This window comes from Pelodiscus sinensis, chromosome 3, assembly GCF_052426305.1.
Source record: "Pelodiscus sinensis isolate ZL-2025 chromosome 3, ASM5242630v1, whole genome shotgun sequence".
Classification (NCBI taxonomy): Eukaryota; Metazoa; Chordata; order Testudines; family Trionychidae; genus Pelodiscus; species Pelodiscus sinensis.
In genome coordinates this window covers 31,987,993-32,015,454 of record NC_143054.1, presented here as the reverse complement: position 1 = coordinate 32,015,454, position 27,462 = coordinate 31,987,993, and the positions used below count along the sequence as shown (strand labels likewise).

The 27,462-nt window shown below is 43.2% G+C and overlaps 1 protein-coding gene across 1 annotated transcript; it reads right to left on the bottom strand.

Moving 5' to 3' along the window:
• Positions 1 to 468: 468 nt before the first annotated feature.
• Positions 469 to 24,597, bottom strand: CMPK2 (cytidine/uridine monophosphate kinase 2). The gene is made up of 6 exons (XM_014568555.4): positions 23,929 to 24,597; positions 14,488 to 14,549; positions 13,377 to 13,491; positions 8,929 to 9,130; positions 3,588 to 3,821; positions 469 to 2,213 (listed from the first exon to the last, which is right to left on the bottom strand). Exons 1-6 carry the CDS (start codon positions 24,524 to 24,526, stop codon positions 2,090 to 2,092), a joined length of 1,335 nt encoding a protein of 444 aa, XP_014424041.3. The 5' UTR covers positions 24,527 to 24,597; the 3' UTR covers positions 469 to 2,089.
• Positions 24,598 to 27,462: the final 2,865 nt, after the last annotated feature.

The window sequence follows — 27,462 nt, the reverse complement described above, 5'->3', positions numbered from 1 at the left end:
GCTACATTACCCACCTTATCAATACAGGCCAAAAACCAGCCAGCCAGCCTGGAGCTTCGCCTTACTAAGGAGTACTTGAATTCCATGGGAAGAGCATTCGGTAGGGAAGGAAGAAGGAAGAATCTGAAAACTAAAGTTCAAGTATACCCCAGCTATCCAACCTTAGATTATCCAAATTTGGCTAGGCTGTCTACATTTGAAATTCCTTTATCCAAAACCGATTATCTGAATGCTTCAGATATCGCCTAAAACAAATGTATCATCCTAATTGTGAGTTTGTATTCAATCTGTGTGTGGAATGCCACCAGGCACTTGTATAGTATAAGTAATAAATAATATGTAAATCAAACAAAATGTAAATTAACTAAATAAAAACGTATTTGGATGGTTTTATACTATAATACTTTTCTCCCTTGCACACGTGCCTTGTTGTGATGGAGGGAAATACCATATTCAATCATACTCAAGTGCACATTTTTAGAACATTTATTTTCAATAAGTATTTATAGAGCAATTGCTCTATTTAATAAAGGAAATTATATATAAACAAGATTAGAAATAAAGTGCCTTTTAATTTAGGTTTCTATCTTGATTTTCAGTTAGGCCCTGATCCTGCAAAGATTTACATACATGTTTAGCTTTATACTTTGTGAGCAGTCCCAACATGAATAGCTATGTGCATAAAGTTGAGCCTATGCATAAGTCTTTGCAGGAGAGAGGTGGAATCCAACTGCCTCTGCATAAAACATATGAAAAAAAACTTCAGTACAGGCAGTCCCCGGGTTACATGGATCCGACTTACATCGGATCCCTACTTACAAACGGGGTGAGGCAACCCCGCACTAGCTGCTTCCCCACAGTAGACCAGGGAGACACGAAGCTAGCGTCCCCCCTCCCCCCCAGCAGACCAGGGAGACGTGGAGTGGCTTTTCTCAGCAGACACCTCAGCTTGAGAATAAAGGACTGAGGGAAGTGAGGTGTGGGAGAATAAAACTGAGCTCTGGAGAAATGTTTGGCTAGAGTTTCCCCTACAATATGTACCAGTTCTGACTTACATATAAATTCAACTTAAGAACAAACCTACAGTCCCTATCTTGTATGTAACCCGGGGACTGCCTGTACTGATAAAGTGCTGACAAAATGACTAAAGATGAATGTTACAAGCAGATTCTCCATGTCTTTCTGCTTTAATTCTATCAAAAGGCCAGAACAACACATTAAGGGATTAACAATAGTTGGGAAAAAGTCTGTGTAGAAAAATATTCTGTTTATTATTTACAAAATGTTTTCTATTTTGATTTCCTTTCAGGTCCCTGTTTCTAATGTGGCAGTATGTAGACTCTGCTTTCCTTCCATCTGCCTCTCATTTAAATGGTTGGACCTGCATTTCAGATCTTTCCTTTGTATATATTGAAATATTTGAATTTATTTACTCAAGGCCTGATATTTCAGAGTCTGGTACTGAAGGCTGAGCACTCAGAGCTTCCACTGACTTCAACAGAAGCTGCTGGTACTCGGCACTTGAGGAAAACCAGGCCCTCATTTATTTCACACTTCTTCAGAATGCCTGTCACTCTAATATCCAAATGCCTAGTTTGGTAACCAATCCTGGGACTGTGATTTCCAGGTTTCTGAATGTTGGATTTAATAGCTTTACTGCTTCGCCATGTTTCAGATCTTCCACTTGATTCGGTATCACTATGAACACCCAAAATGCACACTGAAGTCACCTGGAGCTTGGGTACGCAAGGAATGCAGGATCAGGTTCTCTATGTAGTGACAGAATACAATTGCTAGAAATGCCAGCACTTTCCAATTACCTTCTCATATAACTGGTCCTAATGATTTGCTGGTGGATGCACCAGAAATGGTGGAAGCATGAGAGTTGTGTTCTGCCCTATGTACAAAGTATATTACGCAGTAATGAGTTAGTATAAAAACATCATTTAGACTGGATAGAGGAAAGAAAGGATTCTTCTGTTTGAACCAGCTTATTTGGATGGAAAAGAGCTGAATGCAGTGCATTTCTAGGTGAGAAAAACAGAGGAAACATAAGCAATTCACTGTAAATGCTGCCACACATAAACAGCTATAATGAACCACAGTGTTTTTTAATTAGGTGCAAAACAGTTCTCAGAACCTCTTCCCTGGAGGAGCTGGCATCAACCTCCTGGCATCCAGGGTTTTCCATCCTTTTGTATGATTCTTCAACCCTGTTTAAAAAAAAAATAGTAAATAAAAATAGAGCAGGTGATACATTCATATCTACAAGCTGCTATGGAATGAAAAGGTGTATCTGACTGAAAATGCACTGGCTGCACAAAAATTCTAGCATGAAGCCCAGAATTAAATGTATTGCAGAGTGCCATAATGCACAACAACAAAACATGCATTTCAACCCCACTCGGGCTTCTTCCTAAATGACCAAAAGAGCAGGATTCCAAAGTTGGTTTTGTAGTGAGGAAATGACAGCCAAAGGCATAATAGAGGGAAGGACAAATGGCATCATACTGCTAAAAAGCTAGTGGCAGACATGCTGAAAAGGAAACTATTGTGCTAACGTGAAAAGTGTCCTGGAGAGTGACACGACTCCATGTAGATACCCAGAGTCTTGAACAGATGTTCGGATATCAAAGTGATATTTAAGATGTCGTCTTCTTTCCAATCCACCACGGTGAAATCCTTTGGAGGAACATCTACAGAACTCTGTTTTATGAATAACTTATTTCTCCCCCCAAGAGAAAAGATGATCTAAAACCACGCCAATAGGCTAGTCTTTGACACAGATAATTAAGTATGTAAGATAGTTAACCAAAAAAAGTCTAATTAGATATTGCATGATGGGATGGAAAAATGCATCTGCCAGCCTTATATTTTCCTTGTAGTGTTTGGATTCTCCTTCCTGAGGTTTTTTATTAGTTCATGATTATGTGTAATTAATGGAGCATAAAACACCATTTTTACAATTTGGCAAAACCAGTGAAATTTGTACTGTCTCATACTACATCCTTGTCAAGGTCAATTTTACATTTATAAAGTGTAGCTTAACTCCCCCAAATGAGATAATTAACTTCTGGGATGTTCTACAGCTTTCTTATGAAAACGGTCAACCTCATACACTCATGGAATTAAAAAAAACCAGCTTAAGCTAAATTCTATAGTGCATAATGAGTTTTCAACCTTAAGAAATACTTCTAAATATTCATAGTTACTCTGTTAATGCAACACAATGTGATGATACTGAAAATGCAGTCTCTCTCATGTGAGCTCTAAACCTAAGGCTCTGGCTGCTTGTAGCTGTCAACAATCCCACGGCTGAATAGCAATGAGAGTAATTACTAGAAATGGCCCAACACTCTACCTTAACTTTCAACTTGGGGGAGTAAGGAAGTTATTCCCCTAAGGCCTTTCAGCACATCCAGTCACTCAAACTGGCAGCCTATACCATTGTCGGTCAGCATTGCTTGTGAAACAGGACAGTCTAGGCATATGGAAATCCTAGCCCCACTGCCATAAATGGGAGTTTTGCTAATGATTTTAATAGGGTGAAGATTCCATCTCTGGTCTTATTCATTATTAAGACTTACTTTTGGCGAAACAAACTGTTAGCTTCTAACTCGGTTTCCTCTTCTGTTTTCTCTAGCCCTCGTCCCTGCAATCTCCGGATTCGCTCCTCAGGACTAACTGTCAACAGCAGGATAAGATCAGGTTTGAGCAGGTCCTCTGGCCACTGATACACTTGATGGTGAGCTGGAGGAAGATTTTTCACTTTCCCACTTATTTCAGTGGCAATTGCATAGGCAGCTGTGCTGTGCCAATACCTGTCAGGAAAATATTTAGGAATGGAATGCATACCTGATCATTTAAAAAAAATACATGAACATGTCAAATGTTCCTATAGGCAGGTACTACTTACATAAAAGAAACCAGCAGCTTTTCATAATGCTAGATTAATACACAGTCACAATGCATGGAGGACCATGAAGATTCTATACCCATAAATAATTTATCAAAGTAATAAATAAAACAAAATGTCTAATTATTTGTTACTGTTAAGTAAGGCATTAGAAAACAGCTATGTATTAGCCAAAAGGTTCTCTATTTCCAATAAAATCCAAACTTGCACACAAAAAAACCAAAACAACAAATTTCAATTTTCTGAGCCAGACCAAAATCCGAAACACTGACTTCTATTTTTCCAAATCTAAATACCTATTTGCTGATACTAATCATCCTGATTAAAGTGTAGGTGATACAACAAATTTGGTAGGGAATGTGCAGTACAGTGTTCAACCACATATAAAAGTATGTACACAGAAGGAAGCTTTATTAAAGATCATGAATATATTTTACATAAGTGTTTCCCTCCATTAGGAAGTTTTGTTGGACAGCTGCTTCCATTAGGACACCAAATAACTATTAATGCATTTTATTCAGGTAACAGATCAGTTGGATGGGTTGGGTATCTCAACTCACATCTATGTCTCCTTCATTAATAAAAATACACAAGCTCACCCATGTCATGAAATGGGAAGGAAAATATGAAGATATATAAGCAAAAGCCAAAAAAAAATACAGATTAAGTCTTATTTTCAGAGTGGCTAAATAACTACACTTTCCAGTTGTGTGTGCTGAGCACATCTAAAATAGACCCTCGGGGCCTGATTTTTGGAAGCGCTCAGAACCAGATTTTCAAATGATCAACACCCAGCAGTTCACACTGAGGGTACGTCTCGACTACAGACTTTTGTCGACAGAAGTTTTGTCAACAGATACTGTCGACAAAGTCTACATCCAGTTCTGTCGACAAAGCAAGCCACTTTGTCAACATGACAGTGTAGATGCAAAGGACAGTGCAGATGTAATAAAGCCTTCTGTCGACAAAACTCTGTCGAAAAAAGGCATTATTCCTTGTAGAAGGAGGTGTACAGCCGACAAAACTGCTGAGTTCTGTCAACGTTATGTCGACAGAACTCAGCGGCAGTGTAGATGCAGGTATAGTTTTGTCCACTTTTGTTGACAAAACTCTGTAGTCTAGACACATCCTGAGACACTTATGGCCAGGTTTTCTAATTAGTTGCTGAGCTTCTTTGAAAATCTAAGCACTTATTTTGGTTCTTAGATGGGAGATGAGCTCACTGAAAAATCTGGATCTTAATTACTGATATAAAGTAAGAAAAGAAAAACCCTAAGCAGAAAGAAATGAACAGCAAACCACTGCAGCAAATAAACTGCAATATAAAGACCCATGAAATGAAACACGGAAGAAAGTTTAAGTGAGAGAGTAATGAAAAGAGTATACATATTTTTAACAGGAGAACTAAGCTTTCTTCATTATGCTAATAAACTAGCATATTGGACAGATTTGGGGATTTAGAAGACTCCTCTCCAACTATACTACCTTTTCATCTCTATACATCTAAGTGTGTTTTAAAGTCATTTCATAAGAACACAAGAATGGCCATACTGGGTTTGACCAATGGTCCATCTAGTCTAGTATCCTGTCTTCTGACTGTGTCTGTTGCCAGATGCTTCAGAAGGAGTGAACAGAACAGAGAAAATATTCAAGTTACCCATCTCCTGTTATCCAGCTTCTGCCAGTCAGGGTGTGTCTAGACTACCGAGTTTTGTCGACAAAAGTGGACTTTTGTCGACAAAACTATACCAGCGTCTACACTACCGCTGAGTTCTGTCGACATAACGTCGACAGAACTCAGCAGTTTTGTCGACACTGGTATACCTCATTTTACAAGGCAAAACACCTTCTGTCGACAGAGTTTCTGTCAACAGAAGGTGTTATTGAATGGAAACTGTCCTTTGCGTCCAGACTACCATGTCGACAAAAGCAGCTTGCTTTGTTGACAGAACTCAATGTAGTCTGGACGTGCTTTGTCGACAGAAGTTTTGTCGACAGTATCTGTCGACAAAACTTCTGTCGACAGAAGCCTGGAGTCTAGACGTACCCTCAGAGGCTTGGGGACACTCAGAGCATGAGGTTACACTGCTGAATTGGCTAATAGCTATGGATTTACCTATTCCCTATGAATTTATTTGATTCTTGTCTGAACCCAGTTATGCTTTTTGCCTTTACAACAATCCCTATCAATGACATCTACAGGTTGACTGTGACTTCCTTCTGTTTGTTTTAAATCTGCAGCCTATTAATTTCATTGGGTCACCCCTGATTCTTGTGTTATATGAAGAGGTAACTAACACTCCCCTATTCACTTTCTACATATCATTCATTATTTGTATGATATGTAAAAATCATATGACCCCTCTATCATATGCCACCTCACTGTTTCCTTTACATGCTGAACACTCCCCTTCTATTTAATCTCCCATCATATGGAAGCTGTTCCATACCCTAATAATTTTGTTGCCCTGTTCTGTACTTCTTCCAATTTTAATATCTTTTTCAGATCTGACAACTAGAACTGCATGATATATTCAAGGCATAGGCATATCGTGGATTTATATAGTGACATTATGATATTTTCTGCCTTACTATCTATCCCTTTCCTAATAGTTCCTAATACTAGCTTTTTTAACTGTTTTCAGAGAACTATCCACAATGACTCAAAGATCTCTTAATTGAGTGCTAGCAGCTAATTTATATGCCCATCATTCTGTATGTATAGTTAGGATTACGCTTTCCCGTGTGTGTTTCTTTGCATGTATTAATATTGAATTTCATCTGCCATTTTCTTGTCCTGTTTTGTGAGATCCCTTTGTAATTCTTTGCAATAAGTTTTGCATTGAACCCTCTTGAGTAATTTTTAACATCTGCAAATTTTGCCATTTATTTAACCCCTTTTCTAGATCACTTATGAATATGTTGAACAGCACTGGTCCCACTACCAATCCTTAGCAGACCTCACTGTTCACCTCTCTCAACAGTGAAAACTGGCTGTTTATTCTTACCCTTTGTTTTCTATCTTTTAATCAATTACTGATCAATGAGAGGCTCTTCCTTCTTATCCTGACTCCTTTCTCTGCTTAAGAGCCTTTGGTGAAGAACCTGGTCAAAGGCTTTTTGAAAGTCCACACACATCACCTGGATCTCTCTCATCCACATATTTACTGATATTCTCAAAGAATTCTAGTAGATTGGCATGGCATGATTTGTCTTTATAATAGCTGTGTTGACTCTTCCCCGTCATTCATGTTCATCTCTGCATATGATAATTCTGTTCTTTACTGTATTTTCGACCATTTTGCCTGATACTCATGTTAGGCTTACTGACTTGTAATTGTCAGGATTACCTTTAGAGCCTTTTTCAAAAATCCACATTAAATCAGATATCCTCAAATCATCTGATTACAGAGGCAGATTTAAATGATAGGTTACGTATAACATTTGGTAATTTTACAGATACATGTTTGAGTTCTTTCAGAACTCTGGTGAATACCATCTGGTTCTGGTGATTTACTACTATTTAATTTATCAATTTGTTCCAAAACCTTGACTATTGAGAACTCAATCTGGGACAGTTCCTCAGATATGTCACTTTACAAAAATGGTTTAAGTGTGGGAGTCTCCCCACATCCTCTGCAATGAAAACCAATGCAAAGAATTTAGTTTCTCTGCAATGGTCTTGTCTTCTGTGAGTGCTTCCTTTGCACCTCAATTGTCTGGTCATCCCTCTGATGGTTTGACAGGTTCTGACTTCTAAGGGACAGTACTTAAAAAAAATCATTGCTAGTTTTTGTGTCTTTTACTAGTTGCTTTTCAAATTATTTTTCAATTGCTTAATTATACTTTTATACTCTATTTGCCAGAGTTTATTCTGTCTACTTTCCTCAGTAGAATTTGACATCCAGTTTTTCAAGGATGTCTTTTTGCTTCTACTTTCCTTGTTTACTCTGTTATTTAGCCCTAGTGCTGGCATTGATCCTTTTATTGTTTGTGTTTTTGTTAATTCTGGGGAAGGACTATAGTCCATAAAGATTCAAACTATATTATACAAGTCAGACCTCCCTTGCCGGGCACCCTCGGGACTTGAGTGGTCCTGAACAATGGAGTTTACTGGACCAGTGGAGGTCAAGGCTCCTTACTCTGCAATAGGCTCTGTTTCCAGGTGAGGCTGTGCTCCCTGCCACTTGCTGCTGCTTCCAGCCGCCCCACCCCCATGCCAGCCCCAGACAGGGCCTGGCCCCACTGTCTCCATCCCCAGAAGTGGCTGCCCCGCACCATGGCATCGGTCTGGGCTGAGTGCCCAGCTGACTCCAGCTCTTTCCTGTACCAGACCTGACTGAGGCTGAGCTTCTCACAGCACCAACTAGGGCTGCATTCCTGGCCACTACCTCCAGCCCTGGCTGGGGCTGCACTCCTTGCTGCCAGCCCTGGCTAGGGCTATGCTCTCCGACGTGCTGGCACCACTGGGGCTGGGCTATGATTCTGAACCTGCCCAGCTGAGACTTTCTGGTTCAGTAATATCCGTGGTCTGGCCAGATTAAATACTTTTCCAGATTGGAAATGTATCCCGATACCAGCATTTGGGTCTTCAATAGCATCACTGAGCACGGATACACACAAGAAATTAACCAAGAGCATGCCATTTACACAATCCTGTGTAATACCTGTAGCAATAGAAAATGGGTCCGACAGAACACCATATATACAGACTTTTTCAAACGTGGACAACAAAGCTTATGTAATAATTTCCAGAGCCCAAGTCTGCTGTTGGTGTCAAATGCTTTAGACAGGTCAATAAAGACAATATAAAGATCCTATTGCTGTTTTCTGCATTTCTCCTGCATCTGATGGCCTACAAATATCATAATTTGCCTGTCTAAACGCAATACAAAACAATCAGTTTTCCTTTTACTATACACATAAAACATCAACCAGATTTAAGAAGAAATACATACATAAATAAAATGTCCATACCAACAAGCAAGGCTAGAAAATATTTATTTACAAACCTGTCTACAATCACAGGTGACTCAGTCGATGCTTTTGCTATTTCTGAAGCAACAATGTAGTTGCCCAGAGCATAAAATGCCCTCCTGATGAGTGTTGGTTCATCATCAAAAGTCTTCCTCCACTGGCTGATACAAGCTGGTGGTGATCTTAACAGAAGTGCCTTCAATGAGTCCTTGACGGACTGGGTTACAGTGGTTTTGCCTGTAGTTAACATAAACAGATGAAAAATCTTCTACTATGGCACATGATAACAACTAGCTTTAATTTAAAAAAATGCAGAAAAAGTACTTAGCATTTAAGCTGGAAAATATATTTTGATATATGTATCTATATCTTACTACGTATCTTGACTAGGTTGTTATAGGGCAGGGGTGTCCAAACTCTGGCTCAAAAGCTATACTGTGGCTCTTTTACCATTCAAGTGAAGCTTATAGTGCCTTCCATGTCTCCCTCCCTCTATTCTCCATATACCAGACTGGGAAGGGACCTAAGAACCTCTGCTTTGCAGTGGGATGATGTGGTAGGGACTTCTGCCCCGGTGGTGCGCCTGCCACGGCTTCAGGTTTCAGCAGTAGTCAGGCTGAAGCTTCAAGCCCTGTTGGGCACCTTACGATACTGAAGCCCCAACTCCTGGCAGGCGCATCTCAGCTTTCAAACTTCCGAAGATTGTCATTGTCATGATTATGAGGGTTAGCCAGCAGCCTGGGGATTAAGGGGTTAACTACACCTAGCCAGGTGGAGTGACCAATAGGAATGTAGGTGGGACTTTTCAAACTGGGACAAAGGAATTTGGGTTTTTTCTTTTCTCCCTTTTGTCTCTCTGAGAGTTCTCTGCAACTACAGAGAGGGACAAGCATGTCTCTCTCTCTCTCCAAGACACCATTCTTCATTTTCTGTAAGTAGGGTAAAGTTTAGGCAGTTTCGTTAGGTTTTATTGTTTTAAGGATTGGGTATGGGATCTGAGATCTGGCACTGTTTAAAAGATGTTTTGGCTTTTCTTTGTAACTAAGTTCTAGGCCCATGGAGTTTCTCCATGAGTATATTTTGTTACCTCCCTATCTAGTCATTATGTTTGCAACAGGAATATTGTTGTAATAATAAAAGTTCTTTCTTTTCTTTTTATTAACCTGGCAGTGGTTAATTGTGTGCCTTGATTTTTATTTTAGGGGTAAGATTTCCCAAATGATCTTTCCCCTGATTTCTTTATCAACATTTGGGTGGTGGCAGCGGAAGTTTTATTCCCAAGATCTAGGTTTTTAAGATCTTGGGGGAAGTTTTATACCAAAGCCTGGTAGATAAGGCTTTGGGGTACACTTGCTGACCCCCACTTCTGCATTTATCATGTCAGAGTGGGGAAGGAGCGGAGCCATGACAGTCATATGCAGCACAGAGGATCAGTAAGTTTGGCCACAATGGCTCCAATATCTCTCTTGAGTGGTTATAGATAAATTAGTCCCCATCATGTTACATGTGTAGTTGGGATTATTTTTTCCAATGTGCATTACTTTGCATTTATCAATATTAAAATTCATTTGCCATTTTGTTGCCCAAAAACCTAGTTTTGTGAGATCCTTTTGAAGCTCTTCTCTGTTTGATTTAGTCTTAACTATCTCAAGCAGTTTAGTATTGTCTGCAAATTTTGCCACGTCACTGTTTATCCCTTTCTCCAAATCATTTATAAATAGGTTAAATAGGATTGGTCCAAATGTGGACTCTGGGATGACACCACTAGTTACCTCTCTCCATTCTGAAAACTTACCATTTATTCCTACCTTTTGTTTCCTGTCTTTTAACCAGATATCAATCCATGAGAGGACCTTCCCTGTTATCCCATGACAACTAACTTTAGATAAGAACCTTTGGTGAGGGACCTTGTCAAAGGCTTTCTGGAAATATTAAGTACACTATATCTACTGGATTCCATTGTCCACATACTTGTTGACTCTCTCAAAGAACTCGATTAGTAAGGCACGATTTCCCTGTACAAAATCCATGTTGACTTTTCCTCAACAATTTATGTTCACCTATGTGTCTGACAATTCTATTCCTAACTATAGTTTCAACTAATTTGGCCGGTACTGACACTAGACTTACCAGTCTGTAATCGCCAGGATCGCCTCTAGAGACCTTTTTAAATACAGCCGCTCCCCGAGTTCTGACCACCTCCACTTACGACCATCCGCACTTACAACCAAAGCGGTCGTAAATGCAGATCCGAGTTACGAACAGCGATCTGTGCTTACGAACAGTGCGGTCGCCATGTAACTCTATGGAATCCGAGTTACGAACACTTCAAGTGTTGGTCCGTATTTTGTTCTTAACTCAGAGAGCGGCTGTATTGGCATTACATTAGCTGTCTTCCAGTTGTTAGGTACAGAAGCTGATTTAAATGACAGGTTATAAATCACAGTTCATAGCTCTGCAATTTCACATTTGAGTTCTTGTTACTTGAGTAACTTGTTACTGTTAAGTTTGTCAATTTGTTCCAAAACCTCCTCTAAAGACACCTCAATCTGGGACAATTCCTCAGATCTGTCACCTAAAAAGATGGCTCAGTTTGGGAATCTCCCTAACATCTTCAGCCATGAAAACTGAGGCAAAGAATTAATGTACTTTCTCCATAATGACCTTATCGTCTTTGGGTGTGTCTAGACTACTGAGTTTTGTCGACAAAAGTGGACTTTTGTCGACAAAACTATACCAGCGTCTACACTACTGCTGAGTTATGTCGACATAACGTCGACAGAACTCAGCAGTTTTTTCGATGCTGGTAAACCTCATTTTACGAGGCATAACACCTTCTGTCGACAGAATTCTGTCGACAGAAGGTGTTATTGCCTGTAAGGTTGTGTCTAGACTACAGGGTTCTGTCGACAAAGCAGCTTGCTTTGTCGACAGAACTGAATGTGTCTAGACGCTCTATGTCGACAGAAGTTTTGTCGACAGTATCTGTAGACAAAACTTCCGTTGACAAAACCCTGTAGTCTAGACATACCCTTTGAGTGCTCCTTTAGCATCTCGATTGTCCAGTGGTCCCACTGGTTGCTTAGCTGGCTTCCTGCTTCTGATGTACTTAAAAAACATTTTGCTGTTACTTTTTGAGTTTTTGGCTAGCTGTTCTTCAAGCTCCTTTTTTGCTTTCCTTATTATTACACTTAATTTGACAAAGTTTATGCTCCTTTCTATGTTGCTGAATTAATTTTTGATATTCTGTTCACTTCAGTGGAGTAACACCTTGATGAATTTCCCCCTCTATTTAAAAGTCCCAGAGGGGTAGCTGTGTTAGTCTGCAACTTAAAAAAACCAATGAGTAATCCCACTTATCTGAGGGAAGTGGGTTTTGCCCACAAAAGCTCATGGTACTATATATATTTGTTTGTTAGTCTCTAAAGTGCTACATGAACCCTCTATTAAGTGAGGCTTCTTACAACTGATAATGCAGAAGGCACAGATCTTCAGAATCATATGTGATGCTCTTCTGGTTGCCCAAGCATACTGTGATTTCCCTCTTCTTCAAGAGACCAAGGCAAAGCTGGGCAAGAGGTGGCTAGTGGCCCAGCCTTGCCGGCACCCTTACTACAGAGCAGTTGCAGCAACTTTAAACAGCAGACTGCTAATTGCTCTGCAAGCGGGGCAGGAAGGAGATAGCCAATTGGCCAACAGTTTCTGGCCAATATGAGCTGAGAAATTTTGCTGAAAGCATGGGCAGTCAATGAAGCCTCCTCACTCTCTCCCTCCCTCCTTGTGCTGAAGCCAGGTGGAGCAGCCCCTCTCTCGCATCCCAACAGGCAGGGAACTTGTCTTGGGTTCCTGCAGGGCTTCTGGCTGGGAGCTGTCTAGGTAAGTGCCTCCCAGCCAGATCCTGCCTCTGGCACCTCACCCTCTCTCCCCCACCCAACTATCTGTCCCACATCACCAACCAAACCCTCTGCACTCCATTTCCCCCAGCTCATAACCCCCTCCTTCACCCAAACTCCTCTCAGACCCCATACTTCCTCCTGCAACCCAGTCCTCTATCCCAAGCTCTCTTCTACACCCTACTCACCATCTCAGACCACACACTCCCGCCACAGAAGTGTGGCCCTTGACCACTTACCAAAATCTTGGAGTGGCCTCCCATTAAAAATTATTGCTCACTTCTGGACCAAGAGCTGCACTGTGCACACTGGTTCTTGTTTCCAGTATTCTGTTTTGCCTACCTGAATGCACTTCCACTGACATTAGAAGGAAATTTGCTCCAATAGTGAAAAATAGCTTTGTAGTTGAGATCTGACATGCAAATCTGGGAGAATTTTTATCTTTGCCACTTGCTCTTCTAGATTCTGCCAACCACATCTGAAGTCATTTTTTTTAACATTTCATGAGTATTAACCATGCACAGAAGTCACATCAGACATTATGTTAATAATTACTCAGTTGTGCTACTGTATTCATGTTATGCACCTACCTGTTGCATCCAGTCCTTCAATAACTATAACAGGAAAATTTCCTTTTTTTAAATGTTTGGGGCATTCATCCACTAGATCAAGGACAGCTTTGGCTTCAGGGATTAATGATGTGCACTGTAATAAATATAACACCGATTACTCAACAAGTACCTAGCAAACAGGTATTTTTCAAAAGACCACATTTAACATCAAAGGGTACTGTTTGATATAGGACAATATAAATTTAAGGCAGGCAAGTATCAAAATCTTTGATTTGAACAATCCCAACCTTTGGTTCATATGGGGTGGTTCTGCTCCATCTCTTCTTGAAAACAGAAATGTGTTTGTTTCTTTTTAAGGAAGAAGATAATAAAGAAAGGTGGAGCAAATGCCTCTGGTGGGAGGACTACTTAAGTTACTCTAAAAGATTTTTGGAAGGCAATGAAGGTAGCACTTTACATAGGACTCCATTAACTATTTTCTAACGGTAGTCTGTTTATGTATCTGTAACTTGTTATTACACTCAAGTATTTAAAAGGAAGTGTGGCTTGTTGGATAGAGTGCTGGACTGGACTTTGCCACTGGCCTGCTGGGTGACCTTGGGCTAGCCACTTCACTATTCTGTGCCTCAGTTTCCTCTTCTGTAAAATGAAGATACTCACCCATGCCTCATTTGTAAAGCACATTGAGATCTACTCAAGAAAATTGTTAGGTGATATGATTTAACAGCCTTTGGGCCTGTGCCTGAGCTCATGTAGGCCAGTATGGATCAGAAGTAATGTCCACTGAAGTCAACAGAAGGTCTCTTGGGTGTCCATTCTTTCTGATTCTGCCCCATCACCTCTACACCAGTAAGACCCTGGGAAAGTAGGAAGCAGGATCCCAGAGGCGACCTCCAATCACCAGCAGTCCCGCCAGGGCTCAAGAGTTAAGAGACGGAAACAGATTATGATCTGAACGCCTCACTTAGACCTGTGTCAATATGCAGTGGGCTTACACTGCTGCGGGAAAGGACTAGGGCAGAGCCCCTGGGAATTCAGTAGTTGCAGCCAGCCTGAGCTCCCTCCCTAAAACAGCTTCCTTCCTTCATTCTCCTCTGCGCGGCGCCGCGGCTACTGCCCCGCATCTTACCTGCTCCACCACGCGCCGGGCAGCCTCCAGGGAGTGGAACACGGCGGCGCGGCGAAGGCCGGTGTATAGGCAAAAAGTGAAACCGCTCCGTTTTTGTGACGGTCACAGTTTCTGTCAAACAAACATGACATTCGGTATAACTGCTCAGGAATTGCTACCTTTGCTGGCTGGTTGCAAATTCAGAGGGACTGTGTTTTTTGGTAGAAAAATCTCTCAATTTGCTACCTCCTGTCTAACGGACTCAGGGGTCACAAATTCAGAGGGACTGTGTTTTTTGGTAGAAAAATCTCTCAATTTGCTACCTCCTGTCTAACGGACTCAGGGGTCACAAATTCAGAGGGACTGTGTTTTTTGGTCGAAAAATCTCTCAATTTGCTACCTCCTGTCTAACGGACTCAGGGGTCACAAATTCAGAGGGACTGTGTTTTTTGGTCGAAAAATCTCTCAATTTGCTACCTCCTGTCTAACGGACTCAGGGGTCACAAATTCAGAGGGACTGTGTTTTTTGGTAGAAAAATCTCTCAATTTGCTACCTCCTGTCTAACGGACTCAGGGGTCACAAATTCAGAGGGACTGTGTTTTTTGGTAGAAAAATCTCTCAATTTGCTACCTCCTGTCTAACGGACTCAGGGGTCACAAATTCAGAGGGACTGTGTTTTTTGGTCGAAAAATCTCTCAATTTGCTACCTCCTGTCTAACGGACTCAGGGGTCACAAATTCAGAGGGACTGTGTTTTTTGGTCGAAAAATCTCTCAATTTGCTACCTCCTGTCTAACGGACTCAGGGGTCACAAATTCAGAGGGACTGTGTTTTTTGGTAGAAAAATCTCTCAATTTGCTACCTCCTGTCTAACGGACTCAGGGGTCACAAATTCAGAGGGACTGTGTTTTTTGGTAGAAAAATCTCTCAATTTGCTACCTCCTGTCTAACGGACTCAGGGGTCACAAATTCAGAGGGACTGTGTTTTTTGGTAGAAAAATCTCTCAATTTGCTACCTCCTTGCTAACGGACTCAGGGGATGCTGGTGTTTTGCCTTGGGCGGGGGCCTTTTGCTCCTGGTCCATGGGTCACAAATTCAGAGGAACTGTGTTTTTTGGCAGAAAAATCTCTCAATTTGCTACCTCCTGTCTAACGGACTCAGGGGTCACAAATTCAGAGGGACTGTGTTTTTTGGTAGAAAAATCTCTCAATTTGCTACCTCCTGTCTAACGGACTCAGGGGTCACAAATTCAGAGGGACTGTGTTTTTTGGTAGAAAAATCTCTCAATTTGCTACCTCCTGTCTAACGGACTCAGGGGTCACAAATTCAGAGGGACTGTGTTTTTTGGTAGAAAAATCTCTCAATTTGCTACCTCCTGTCTAACGGACTCAGGGGTCACAAATTCAGAGGAACTGTGTTTTTTGGTAGAAAAATCTCTCAATTTGCTACCTCCTTGCTAACGGACTCAGGGGATGCTGGTGTTTTGCCTTGGGCGGGGGCCTTTTGCTCCTGGTCCATGGGTCACAAATTCAGAGGAACTGTGTTTTTTGGCAGAAAAATCTCTCAATTTGCTACCTCCTGTCTAACGGACTCAGGGGTCACAAATTCAGAGGAACTGTGTTTTTTGGTAGAAAAATCTCTCAATTTGCTACCTCCTGTCTAACGGACTCAGGGGTCACAAATTCAGAGGAACTGTATTTTTTGGTAGAAAAATCTCTCAATTTGCTACCTCCTTGCTAACGGACTCAGGGGATGCTGGTGTTTTGCCTTGGGCGGGGGCCTTTTGCTCCTGGTCCATGGGTCACAAATTCAGAGGAACTGGGGTTTTTGGTCCTCAAAACATTTGCCTCAAAACATTTCCCTGAGAATTGTTCAAAACAGGAAATAGTTAGTGAATTTGAAAATAGGAAAATCAATCCATATAACAGTCAGTTCAATTAGAAAATATGAGATGAATATTGCATACGTATAAGCAAGGTCAAACAATATTAACATGGCCTGATTGTCAAGCCACTGACAATACAGACATACATTAAGTTAAGGACCATGCACAATTCTCCAGAATTGATGTGTGACCAAAAAAGGATGTATCCCATCAATGATGATCTAATGTTTTTTGAGAGTGCTATTACCTAGAACCTTGGTTATAGTCATTGCTTGACAAATAAGAGAAAACATGACTTGACAGACAGAAAAGGGACTGGCCACCACAAGAAAAAAATGTACTTAAAGCTAATAAATTCCGAGTAATAATAAGAACAGTATTTGCAAATACATTAGTAATAAAATATGCTCCCTGTTATCAATGCATGCATTATAATCTTCAACTTTCTGCCCTATTTTTCCATGTCTCCTCCCATTTGCTCCAGAAGCTACCCTATAAAATGCTGCCTCCTAACCCCTAAAACTCATAGTTCATAAAGCAGATGAATGAACAATAAAACAGTTCTGTATGAATATTGGACAAGTAAACGTACCTTCCATAATGATGTGTGTAGTACAGGAAAGTTTTTGCGTGTTGAAAATATATGTGGAACAGATACTGTAGAAAAAGTATTATGGATGTGAATTAAAAGAAATAAGTAGAACACTTGGGGTGTGTCTAGACTACAGGGTTTTGTCGACAAAAGTGGACTTTTGTCAACAAAACTATACCTGCGTCCACACTGCCTTTGAGTTATGTCTACATATGTAAACACCATTCTATGAGGAATAATGTCTTTTATCGACAGAGTTCTGTCGACAGAAGGCATTATTACATCTACACTGTCCTTTGCGTCCACACTGTTATGTCGACAAAGCGTCTTGCTTTGTTGACAGAACTGGATGTAGTCTAGACGCTCTTTGTCGACAGAAGCTTTGTCGACAGTATCTGTCGACAAAAATTCTGTTGACAAAACCCTGTAGTCTAGTCATACCCATACATATGACTATGACTTGATACTCAATACTGCATTTAAAGAATCAGTTAACAAAAATGTTAATTGTCAAAAATAATATATTGTAACTAGATTATAGAGAAAATTGTATATCACTGTAATGGATGTGAGGTTCTGCACAAAATTGGTCCCTGTTACAGATATAGTACTGGGGTGAGCTTAGCAATTCTATCAATTCTACACAGCCATTAATTCGAACTAATTAATTCGAACTAGGCGTTAGTCCTTGTAGAATGAGGTTTATCTAGTTCGAATAAGCGCTCCGCTAGTTCTAATTAAGTTCGACCTAGCGGATCGCGTGTGTAGCGCCTCTCTGAGTTAATTCGAATTAACGTCTCTTAGTTAGGGTACGTCTACACTACAAAGTTATTTCTAAGTCCTTCTTCACACTTAATTTTCCCAGAGAGAAGGTCAGTGTTCTTGTGCAAATACTCAAGGCCGGATAAGAAAAGGGGCAAGATTTTCTGAAAGGGGGGATGATTTGGAGCAAAATATTGCCAATCTAGACACTGCTACATTTTTTTATATTTTTATTAGAACCGTGAAAAGCTCAAAGGAAAATAAAAATGCACTAGAAGGCACACGGTGGGATATCACAGTGTATGAGGAATGCAAGGGAAGTTATTTCTGTTCATCACAAGTCACAGGCCCCATCTCAGGACCTGGCTGTAGTGCGGACATGATGTGGCTCAGACACGTGCTCTGTCACTGGAAAAATCCTCTCATGTTGCCGCTGTACTCTTGACTGGGGGAATCTCAATACACTAGGACTACTGCCCAGTGTCCCCCTGAATGAAACTGGCTCCAGATGGTTCCAGCTCCACCCCATGACTCATCTCCAGTTTCACTGTTCCTTAGAAATGATTCTAATCTGCGTCTAGTTCACATGGATGATTGTCTGGCCACCCTGGCTCTGGTTGTTGCAGCTTTGAATACAGCACAAGTCTGCTCTGTGGCCTGCTTCTGTGACTCTGCTACGAACACTGACATGCTTCCTGTGCTGATTTTGTGGCACCTGTGTCTCTGGCCCTGCTCAGATCCACAGCTCAGCTCTGAGAAATGCTCTATGTAGGGTTCCCAGGTGTACAGTTTTGAACACACAGGCAGTCAGTCCATTATTTTAACTTTCTATTTTCGAAAAAAATTTATAAAGTATTATTGATTCAATAGCACTGTCTTCAGCATGTGATCAGGACGATGGAATGTCCAGTGTGACATAATGGGAAGTGTGCACAGTATTGGTGAAAACATCTGGCAAGACTAGCTCTATGCTAAGCTGGGGCCAAATGTGTCTGAACAAGGGTAATTAAGCACACACAGAGCACAGGAAACTAAGAGCATCCTTGCTCCCTGATTAGCCTGACCACCCTGTTAATGTGGATAGCCTAGACGATTGGACTCTAACCGTTTTTCAAGGGGACTGTCAGTATCAAGGCAATGATTTCAGATTCAACCCTCTACTTTCTGTTGGTGTTGTGAAATAGCCAAGCCAAACACCACAACGGAGTTTTATTAAGGGAAATACAATGGCACTGTGGCAGCAGGCACAGTAACACAGATGGGTCTGGACCCTCGCCTGTTATCAAGGCTTGGTATTGTGGACAGAGGACTGGTGAGGTGGTGGGAAGTGAAGGGGGGATGTGCAGTGGGGGAGATAGATCTATGGGTGTCAGTGCACTGTGAAGCGTGTGGGGTCTGAGGAGCACTGCAGTTGTGCTGGTGGGAATATGGGGGGAACTGAACAGTTAATGAATATGGGCGGGGGATTATGGGAGGGCACAGGGCATAGCGATCTGTGGGAGGGCAATAGGCATAGTAATTTGTGGGGGTCTCTGGGTGCTGTGGCATTGGGTCTAGGGGGTTAGAGGGGTGCTAGGCAGGGTAGCACAGTGTGGCATGGGCCTGCCCACAATAAGAAGAAGCATGATGGCATCAGCTCAGTGCCAGGAGGGCTACTGTATGTCAGTTTGTAAGCAGTGCCCTTGTACGAGGCTGGGTGGAGCAGGGCTGGACCTGCGGTGATATAATAATAAAAATTAGCAGTAGGGGTATATTACCGACCACCTGACCAGGACAGCGATACTGACATAGAAATGCTGAGGGAGATTAGAGAGGCTACCAAAATAAAGAACTCTATAATAATGGGTGATTCTAATTACCCCCATATTGACTGGATACATGTCACCTCAGGAAGAGAAGTGGAGATCAAATTTCTCAATGGCATGAATGACTGCTTCTTGGAGCAGGTGGTGCAGGAACCCACAAGGGGAGAGGCAATTCTCGATTTAGTCCTGCGTGGAGTGCAGGATCAGGTCCAGGATATAACCGTTACAGGACCGCTTGGGAATAGTGACCATAATATAATAACATTCAACATTCCTGTGGTGGGAAGAACACCTCAGCAGTCCAGCACCCTGGCATTTAATTTCAAAAAGGGGAATTATGCAAAAATGAGGAGGTTAGTTAAACAGAAATTAAAAGGCACAGTGACTAGAGCCAAATCCCTGAAAGCTGCATGGAAACTTTTTAAAGACACCATAATAGAGGCTCAACTTAAATGTCTACCCCAAATTAAAAAACATAGCAAGAGACCTAAAAAGGAGTCACCGTGGCTTAACCACCATGTAAAAGAAGCAGTGAGGGACAAAAAGGTATCTTTTAAAAAGTGGCAGTCCAATCCCAGTGAGATAAATAGAAAAGAACAGAAACACTGTCAAATCAAGTGTAAACATGTAATAAGAAAAGCAAAAAAAGATTTTGAGGAACAGCTAGCCAAAAACTCAAAAAGAAATAACAAAATGTTTTTTAAGTACATTAGAAGCAGGAAGCCTGCTAAGAAGCCTGTGGGTCCCCTAGATGATCAAGCTATAAAAGGAGCAATCAAGGATGATAAAGCCATTGCGGAGAAACTAAATGATTTCTTTGCTTCAGTCTTCACGGCTGAGGACATTGGGGAGATTCCTGAATCTGCACCGTCCTTTGTGGGTGATGAATCTAAGGAACTGTCCCGGATTGAAGTGTTATTAGAGGAGGTTTTGGAACAAATAGAAAAACTTAATGTTAACAAATCTCCGGGACCGGATGGCATTCATCCAAGGGTTCTAAAAGAACTTAAATGGGAAATTGCTGAGCTATGATCTGTGGTTTGTAACCTATCCTTTAAATCGGCTTCCGTACCTAATGACTGGAAGGTAGCCAACGTGACACCAATATTTAAAAAGGGCTCTAGAGGCGATCCTGGCAATTACAGACCGGTAAGTCTAACTTCAGTACCAGGCAAACTAGTCGAAACAATAGTAAAGAATAAAATTGTGAAGCATGCAGAAGAACATAATTTGTTGGACAAAAGTCAACATGGTTTCTGTAAAGGGAAATCCTGTCTTACTAATCTATTAGTGTTCTTTGAAGGGGTTAACAAACATGCGGACAAGGGGATCCAGTAGATATAGTATACTTGGATTATAGTATACTTGTGTAAATTACATGGCCATGGGATAAGAGGGAAGGTCCTTTCTTGGATTGAGAACTGGTTAAAAGACAGGAAACAAAGACAGGTAGGAATAAATGGTAAATTTTCAGATTGGAGAGGGGTAACTAATGGTGTATCCCAAGGGTCAGTCCTGGGACCAATCCTTTTCAATTTATTCATAAATGATCTGGAGAAAGGGGTAAGCAGTGAGGTAGTAAAGTTTGCAGATGATACCAAACTGTTTAGGATAGTCAAGTCAGAAGCAGACTGTGAGGGACTCCAAGAAGATCTCACCAAACTGAGTGATTGGGCAACAAAATGGCAAATGAAATTTAATGTGGATAAGTGTAAAGTAATGCACATCGGGAAAAATAACCCCAACTATACGTACAGTATGACGGGGGCTAATTTGGCTACGACAAATCAGGAAAGAGATCTTGGAGTTATCGTGGACAGTTCTATGACAACTTCCACAGATAGTGCAGCGGCAGTCAAAAAGGCAAATAGGCTGCTAGAAATTATTAGGAAAGGGATAGAAAATAAGACCCAGAATATCTTACTGCCCCTGTATAAAACTATGGTACGCCCACATCTTGAATACTGTGTACAGATGTGGTCTCCTCACCTCAAAAAAGATATTTTGGCCTTGGAAAGGGTTCAGAAAAGGGCAACTAAAATGATTAGGGGTTTGGAACGAGTCCCATATGAGGGGAGGCTAAAGAGACTGGGACTTTTCAGTTTAGAAAAAGAGGAGACTGAGGGGGGATATGATAGAGGTCTATAAAATCATGAGTGGTGTGGAGAGGGCCGATAAAGAAAAGTTATTTATTAGTTCCCATAATAGAAGAACTAGAGGACACCAAATGAAATTAATGGGTAGCAGGTTTAAAACGAATAAAAGGAAGTTCTTCTTCACACAGCGTGTTGTCAACCTGTGGAACTCCTTGCCAGAGGAGGCTGTGAAGGCTAGGACTATAATAGAGTTTAAAGAGAAGCTGGATAAATTCATGGAGGTTAGGTCCATAAAAGGCTATTAGCCAGGGGATAAAATGGTGTCCTTGGCCTCTGTTTGTCAGAGGCTGGAGAGGGATGGCAGGAGACAAATCGCTTGATCATTGTCTTCGGTCCACCCTCTCTGGGGCACCTGGTGCTGGCCAGTCGGTAGACAGGATACTGGGCTAGATGGACCTTTGGTCTGACCCAGTACGTCCGTTCTTATGTTCTTATGATATGACACATTGACCCTGGACAGACAGTCGCTATGAGGCAGTGGTCACCAACCAGTAGATAGGGATATACTGGTAGATCTTGTATCCTCTGTCAGGTGATCATGACTGGTGTGGGCAAGAGGATATCAAGCGCCAGCACTTAAATGCCCCTCCCCCCACTGCTGTGGATGTCCTGCACTTTGCCTTGCAGCTGATACCACGCCTGGGAGTCTGCTGCTTTGTGTGCACGGCAGGGGAGGAAAAAGAGGGGTGCTGATGTCAGGGTTCAACATCTACCATTCTGTATCCTTTCAACACAGGACCAGGGATGGAGTTTTCTTGCTGCTTTAGGTAGTGTTACAGGGCAAGGCCATGGGTGAGCCTGCCTTAGGCACACTCCACCACCATCTAGGAGTCACCAGCAGTGACAAAATGGAGCATACATCACTAACCCCTGGCATGAACCCAGTCCTGTATCCAAGCCCTTATCATTGCTCTGAGCACCCATGCATCCAAATACCCTGCCAAAGCCTGCACCTAGAACACCACAGTAAATGCATGCTCCAAGAGCTGATCAGAGCCCTTCTCACACTCCAGATTCCTTAAGCAAAGACCAGAGCATGTGCACCCAACCGTCTGTCCCAGGCTGATGAAAGAGACTGAGGATGGGCAAGAGAGGGAGGATAGAGGGAGCAGGATCTGGGACTTGGAGAAGGGGTAAGAAGGAAGCGGGAAAAGGGTATTTATATATAAGGTACATATTGGATTGCACTTTCAAAATGTTGGAGCCCCCTGCTCTGAGTTCTCTGACCCATGTCACCATTGACTACGGGAGGAATCACTAAAATTTCACTTGGCCATGTTGGCGAGGAGTCCTGTGGCACCTTATAGACGAACTGAAGATAGTGCCACAGGACTCCTCAACGATTCTTCATATTCAGACTAACACAGCTACCCCTCCGATACTTGCCCATGTTTGGTGATGAGGATCTGGGACGGAGTTTGGGTGCATGAGGGGTGCTTGCTAGGGGGAGTTTGGGGGACAGGTGTGGGATCTGCCATGGGTCAGGGGATTGCAGTACAGGAGAGGGTGTGGATGGGAGGGACTTTAGCATATCAGCATAGTACACAAGAGAAAGGAGATGCAGTGACTTCTGATAGAGAAACAAAGAGAAAACTATTAAATACTAAAAAAGTGAGAGGCAGAGTTTGAGACAGGAACTGTATGTAGAATATTTCACACTTGTACACCTACAGAGGAACGGTGGTGTCTAAGCATTGACCGTCTAGGAATTGGGAGGCCTGTGCCTTTAAGAACTCAAGCCCAGGAGCCCGCCCCCTGCTCGGGGGCTGACAGGCAGCGTCCAGGGAAAATAAAGAAAAAAAAAGACTTTGCCCCTGGAAAACTGATATTTTCAAGGACATCAGGTGGCTTGTCCTGCTGGGTGACTGTTCCCACCTCTCCCCCTCCCTAAACGGGGGTTTTCTCTGTGCACAGGGTCTGGCAGTGTCCCCCAGCCCGGGGTTAACCAAGGCTACCACCCCCCACCCCCCCGATTTTTCAAATTTCGCCCCTCTTCTGCAGCTAAAAAAAGAAGATTGATGCCTCCAGCCGGTAAATTTCTGCCCCATGCTCAGAACCAGACACTACCCCCCTGCAATTTGCCCCCCTTCATCATTTTAAACACCTCCGAAGAGGAGGAAGCAAATCTGAGGAGGCAGTGAGGGCAGAGAGAGGGCAGCGGCTACAGCGAGGGACACTGAGTTTGCTCAGTTCGGGTGCGCATGCTCAGTGCACCCAAAGTAGCAAATTCTGAGAAGTTAGTGTTTTGCTCGCTACACCGGGCACTGCGGGGTGCAGCGGCGGCTCCTCGGCGACCACTACTCGGGCCCTGCGGAGCAGCTCTCTGCCCCCCGCCCCTCGCAGAGCCCAGAGGCACTGCCACAGCTCGCCCTGCTCGCCCGCCTCGTACACGCCCAGGAGCGGTGGTAGCTCGCCTTGGTTCCGCAGCAGCTCCTCTAGGGCGCGCTCCGTCTCCTGACCTCCCTGCGGGTCCTGGATGAGGAAGCCCTTCTCCTGCGCCCCCTGGGAGCTGCTGTAGCAGAGGAGCCCCAGGACCCGGCACCTCCCGAAGAGCCCCTGCCGCAGGCTCTGCTGCAGGCGCCGGTGCAGCCTGGCCGCTGGGACTGTAGGGGCGGCGGAGACGCAGAGGGAATAGCATCGCCCCGGAGCAGGCAGAAAGCAGCGGGGCCCCTTGCCGCCTGGATCGCGGGCTGCGCCCTCGCTGCTGAGGGTGAAATAGAGCAGGTCCGAGCCGGCTTCTTCCACTGCGAAGCAGGGCCGGGCTTGCGCGGGGCAGCAGCCCGTGGGAGGCGCCGCCATGGCTGAAAGCGAGTGGGGCAGCTGCAGCGTGAGCCGGGCGAGCCAGCTCCGAGGCAGCATCCCGCACTGAGAGCCCCGGAGAAACGAAACCGAGCCAGACCAAGGCCCCGCCTCTCTCCGGGGACACGCTCGGAAAGGGAAACGCGGTGAGGGCGGGGGAGAGGAAAGGAAAGTGATCGGGTGTTTTGGTAGCCGCCCAGTCGTGTCGCTTTCACTAGGGCTTCAACCGTACCGCTATCATTTGAGCGCTAGGGCCCCTTTTCTAGCCAGGCACTTCTGCAGAGCAGCCGCTAGAGAAACCACACAAAGTGGTTGGGAGCCTATGACGAGCCGTGTGCACTTTAGGTGACAGCATTTTTGTAAACAAGCAGTGAAAGAAACGAAACTCGCCTAGCCCAGGTTGTAAAGGAGTGTTCTTATCCAAAAGTCTGATTGCGTGGAAGCCAGATTAAAGTTCTGAGAAGCCTAAGACTAATGGGAGGCAAAGGGCAAAAATGAAGTCATCATCTCTACATAAAATTAACACATTTAATTCTACTCAGTTCTCCAAAGAATTTTGTTTTCCTAGCATTAGCTGTTTCAAAGACCTGAATTATGTCATTGTAATTCAAAGACCTGACACTTTCATTCTCGGTTCTCAAGAGGGCCAAAGCACTGAGGCGTTCTTGAGTTTTGGTAGATGGGGAGGACATTTTTAACCTTATTAGAAGAGAAGGAACATTCTCTGCTACAGTTAGTGATCATTAGTGAAATACAGCTTTGTCAATGAAAAGTCGGCACCTAGAATAGATTCTATCATTTCTGTGAGCCCATCTCAGTCCAATATGCAATGAGATCTTGAGAAGACATGTCCCACTCACCTGGATAACTGGAGAAGGATATGTTTATATTGCCATCACTAGCAAAGTCTTCAGAGGAGCGAGGTGAGACTGCATCTACAGAAGTCACAGTGACAGAAGGTTGCTTCTTTTCATTAGGTATAAGTGCAGCAGGTTCACTTGAGCTGGTATTTGCCTGGACTTCCTAACCACCAGACTTAGCAGAAGAAAAAACTATTACAAGAGAATGAGTAGTGTTCAGTACTCCATCTTGTCTTTGCTGTCTTTTTTTTTGGACTCCTTCAATTTCTGCCATTCTCCTTTCTTTGACATGGTGGTTTCTGTTGTTCAGTGTAGGCAAAGTTAAATATTGCTTGGACACACAAACTTAGCCTACACAAACACAAAAATCACAAATACCGTAAATTGAATCCACATTCCCCTTCTTCTACACACTGTCCCTTGCCTGTCCCATTTCCCATCCCTGTCTCTTTCCCCTGTCCTATATCATACCTCTTCTTTCCCCACTGTAAAGAGTATGGCTTAAGCACAATTGTCAGCATGCACATAGAGTGGTTGTAAAGCTGTGTAATCTGCCTGTTGGATGGCTATTTAGTCCAGGCCATGATTTAGAGATTGTGGACCTGTGTGAGGATGCTAGCTACCACCAGGTGACTTTTGGTTAATGTGGGAGCTAGAGAGCCAGGGGGAATCTACTACACTGGTGTCCTGTATGTAGCTAGCAGCCTTAAAAACAAATACATTTCCTCTGTATTCATTAGCTCTTCCACAATTAGAATCATAGAATAAAATAATCCTAGGACTGGAAGGAAGGTACCTAGTCTAGAGGTCATCTAGTCTAGTCCCCTACACTCATGGCTAGAAGACTAATCTAGACTGTGAGATCAGCAGCTCTGTCATAACATGAGGTCTAAGCATGAGTCCTGTATGCAGTGCTCTGGCTATGGTTTGCTTTTGTTGTTTTTAAGCATTCTGTAGGCAGCTAGAAGCAACACAGTACAAAAATGCTGGGCAACCATCTAATGTATGTTAGCTCTTCAAAATCAGTGTACAAACATTGAACAAACTTAATCTAAAGCCTTTCAGCTTTTGAATGACTAGGACAAAACAGAGCTATTTCCTTCCTGTTGGGTTCTCTGCCCCCCTGAATAAAATGACTTCATCAAAAATCAGCATCTCAAAAGAACTATCAAGTCTGGCTGGTGTTTATTTACTAGGCTCCTGTAGATATTGAAGGATCAAGCAGACAAGGGACTCTGGAGCTGCAGGAGGCAGGAGAAAACCCTGGGGGACTCCCTGCTGCATAGGAGAAGAGCTGAGTAGCAGTAAGCAAAGAGGGTAGCTACTCCTCCTCCCCGCCCTATGTTGCTCCATCCAGCTGCAGCTCACTCACGGTATCTCTACACTACCGAACTAAGTTAATTCGAACTAAGATAATTCAAACTAGTGCATCTAGACCTAAAAACTAATTTGAATTAGCGTTTTGCTAATTCAAACTAGCATGTCCACACTGAGTGGACCCTGAACTGAAGTTCAGGCTGGCCAGAACCAGTGCTGGCAGGGCATCAAGATAGGACTTAGAGTGTGGAGCTGCTGCCTCAGGCTAGCCAAGGGCTGTGCTTAAAGGGACCTGACTCCCACCCTGGACAGACCGTTTTCAGGGTTCCCCGCTTGCTTGTCTACCTCGATGAGGGACAGCAAAGCAGTCCTGTCTTGGAGTGCCCTGAGTGCCCACACTCAGCACATCACAGCACTCGGCCGTCAGCCCGGCTGCACTTGCCACAGGCTGCCATCGGGGGGGGGGGGTCAATTGGGGGGCTGTCAGGATCCAGGAGGCCCTGCAGGAGAGCTTCCACCCTGAGGAGCCCGCAAAGCTACCCCAATCCTCCCCATCAGAGGCTTGTGCCCCATTCCTCCCTCACCTCCTTCCACTTACCCCTCCCTAGCCCCCCTTCCTGATGTAAAAAATAAAGGACACGTGTGTTCAAAAATAGAAACTCTCTTTATTTAACAAAACTGGGGGGGGGATTAACCTCTGGGGAGACTGGGAAAAGGAGGTGGGAGAGGGGAAGAGAGAGGGTGGAACAGGGGAGGGGGAAACCTGCGAGGAGGGAGCTGGAAGGGGGAAGCCAGGGGAAGAAGGAGGAGGGGAAGTAT

Coding starts and splice junctions, on each gene's coding strand:
- CMPK2 (XM_014568555.4), bottom strand. CDS start 24,526: ATGCTGCCTCGGAGCTGGCTCGCCCGGCTCACGCTGCAGCTGCCCCAC. Junction 9,131..13,376: donor TGAAGGACTGGATGCAACAG/GTAGGTGCATAA, acceptor TGTTAACTACAG/GCAAAACCACTGTAACCCAG. Junction 3,822..8,928: donor TCACCTGTGATTGTAGACAG/GTTTGTAAATAA, acceptor TTTTCCTGACAG/GTATTGGCACAGCACAGCTG.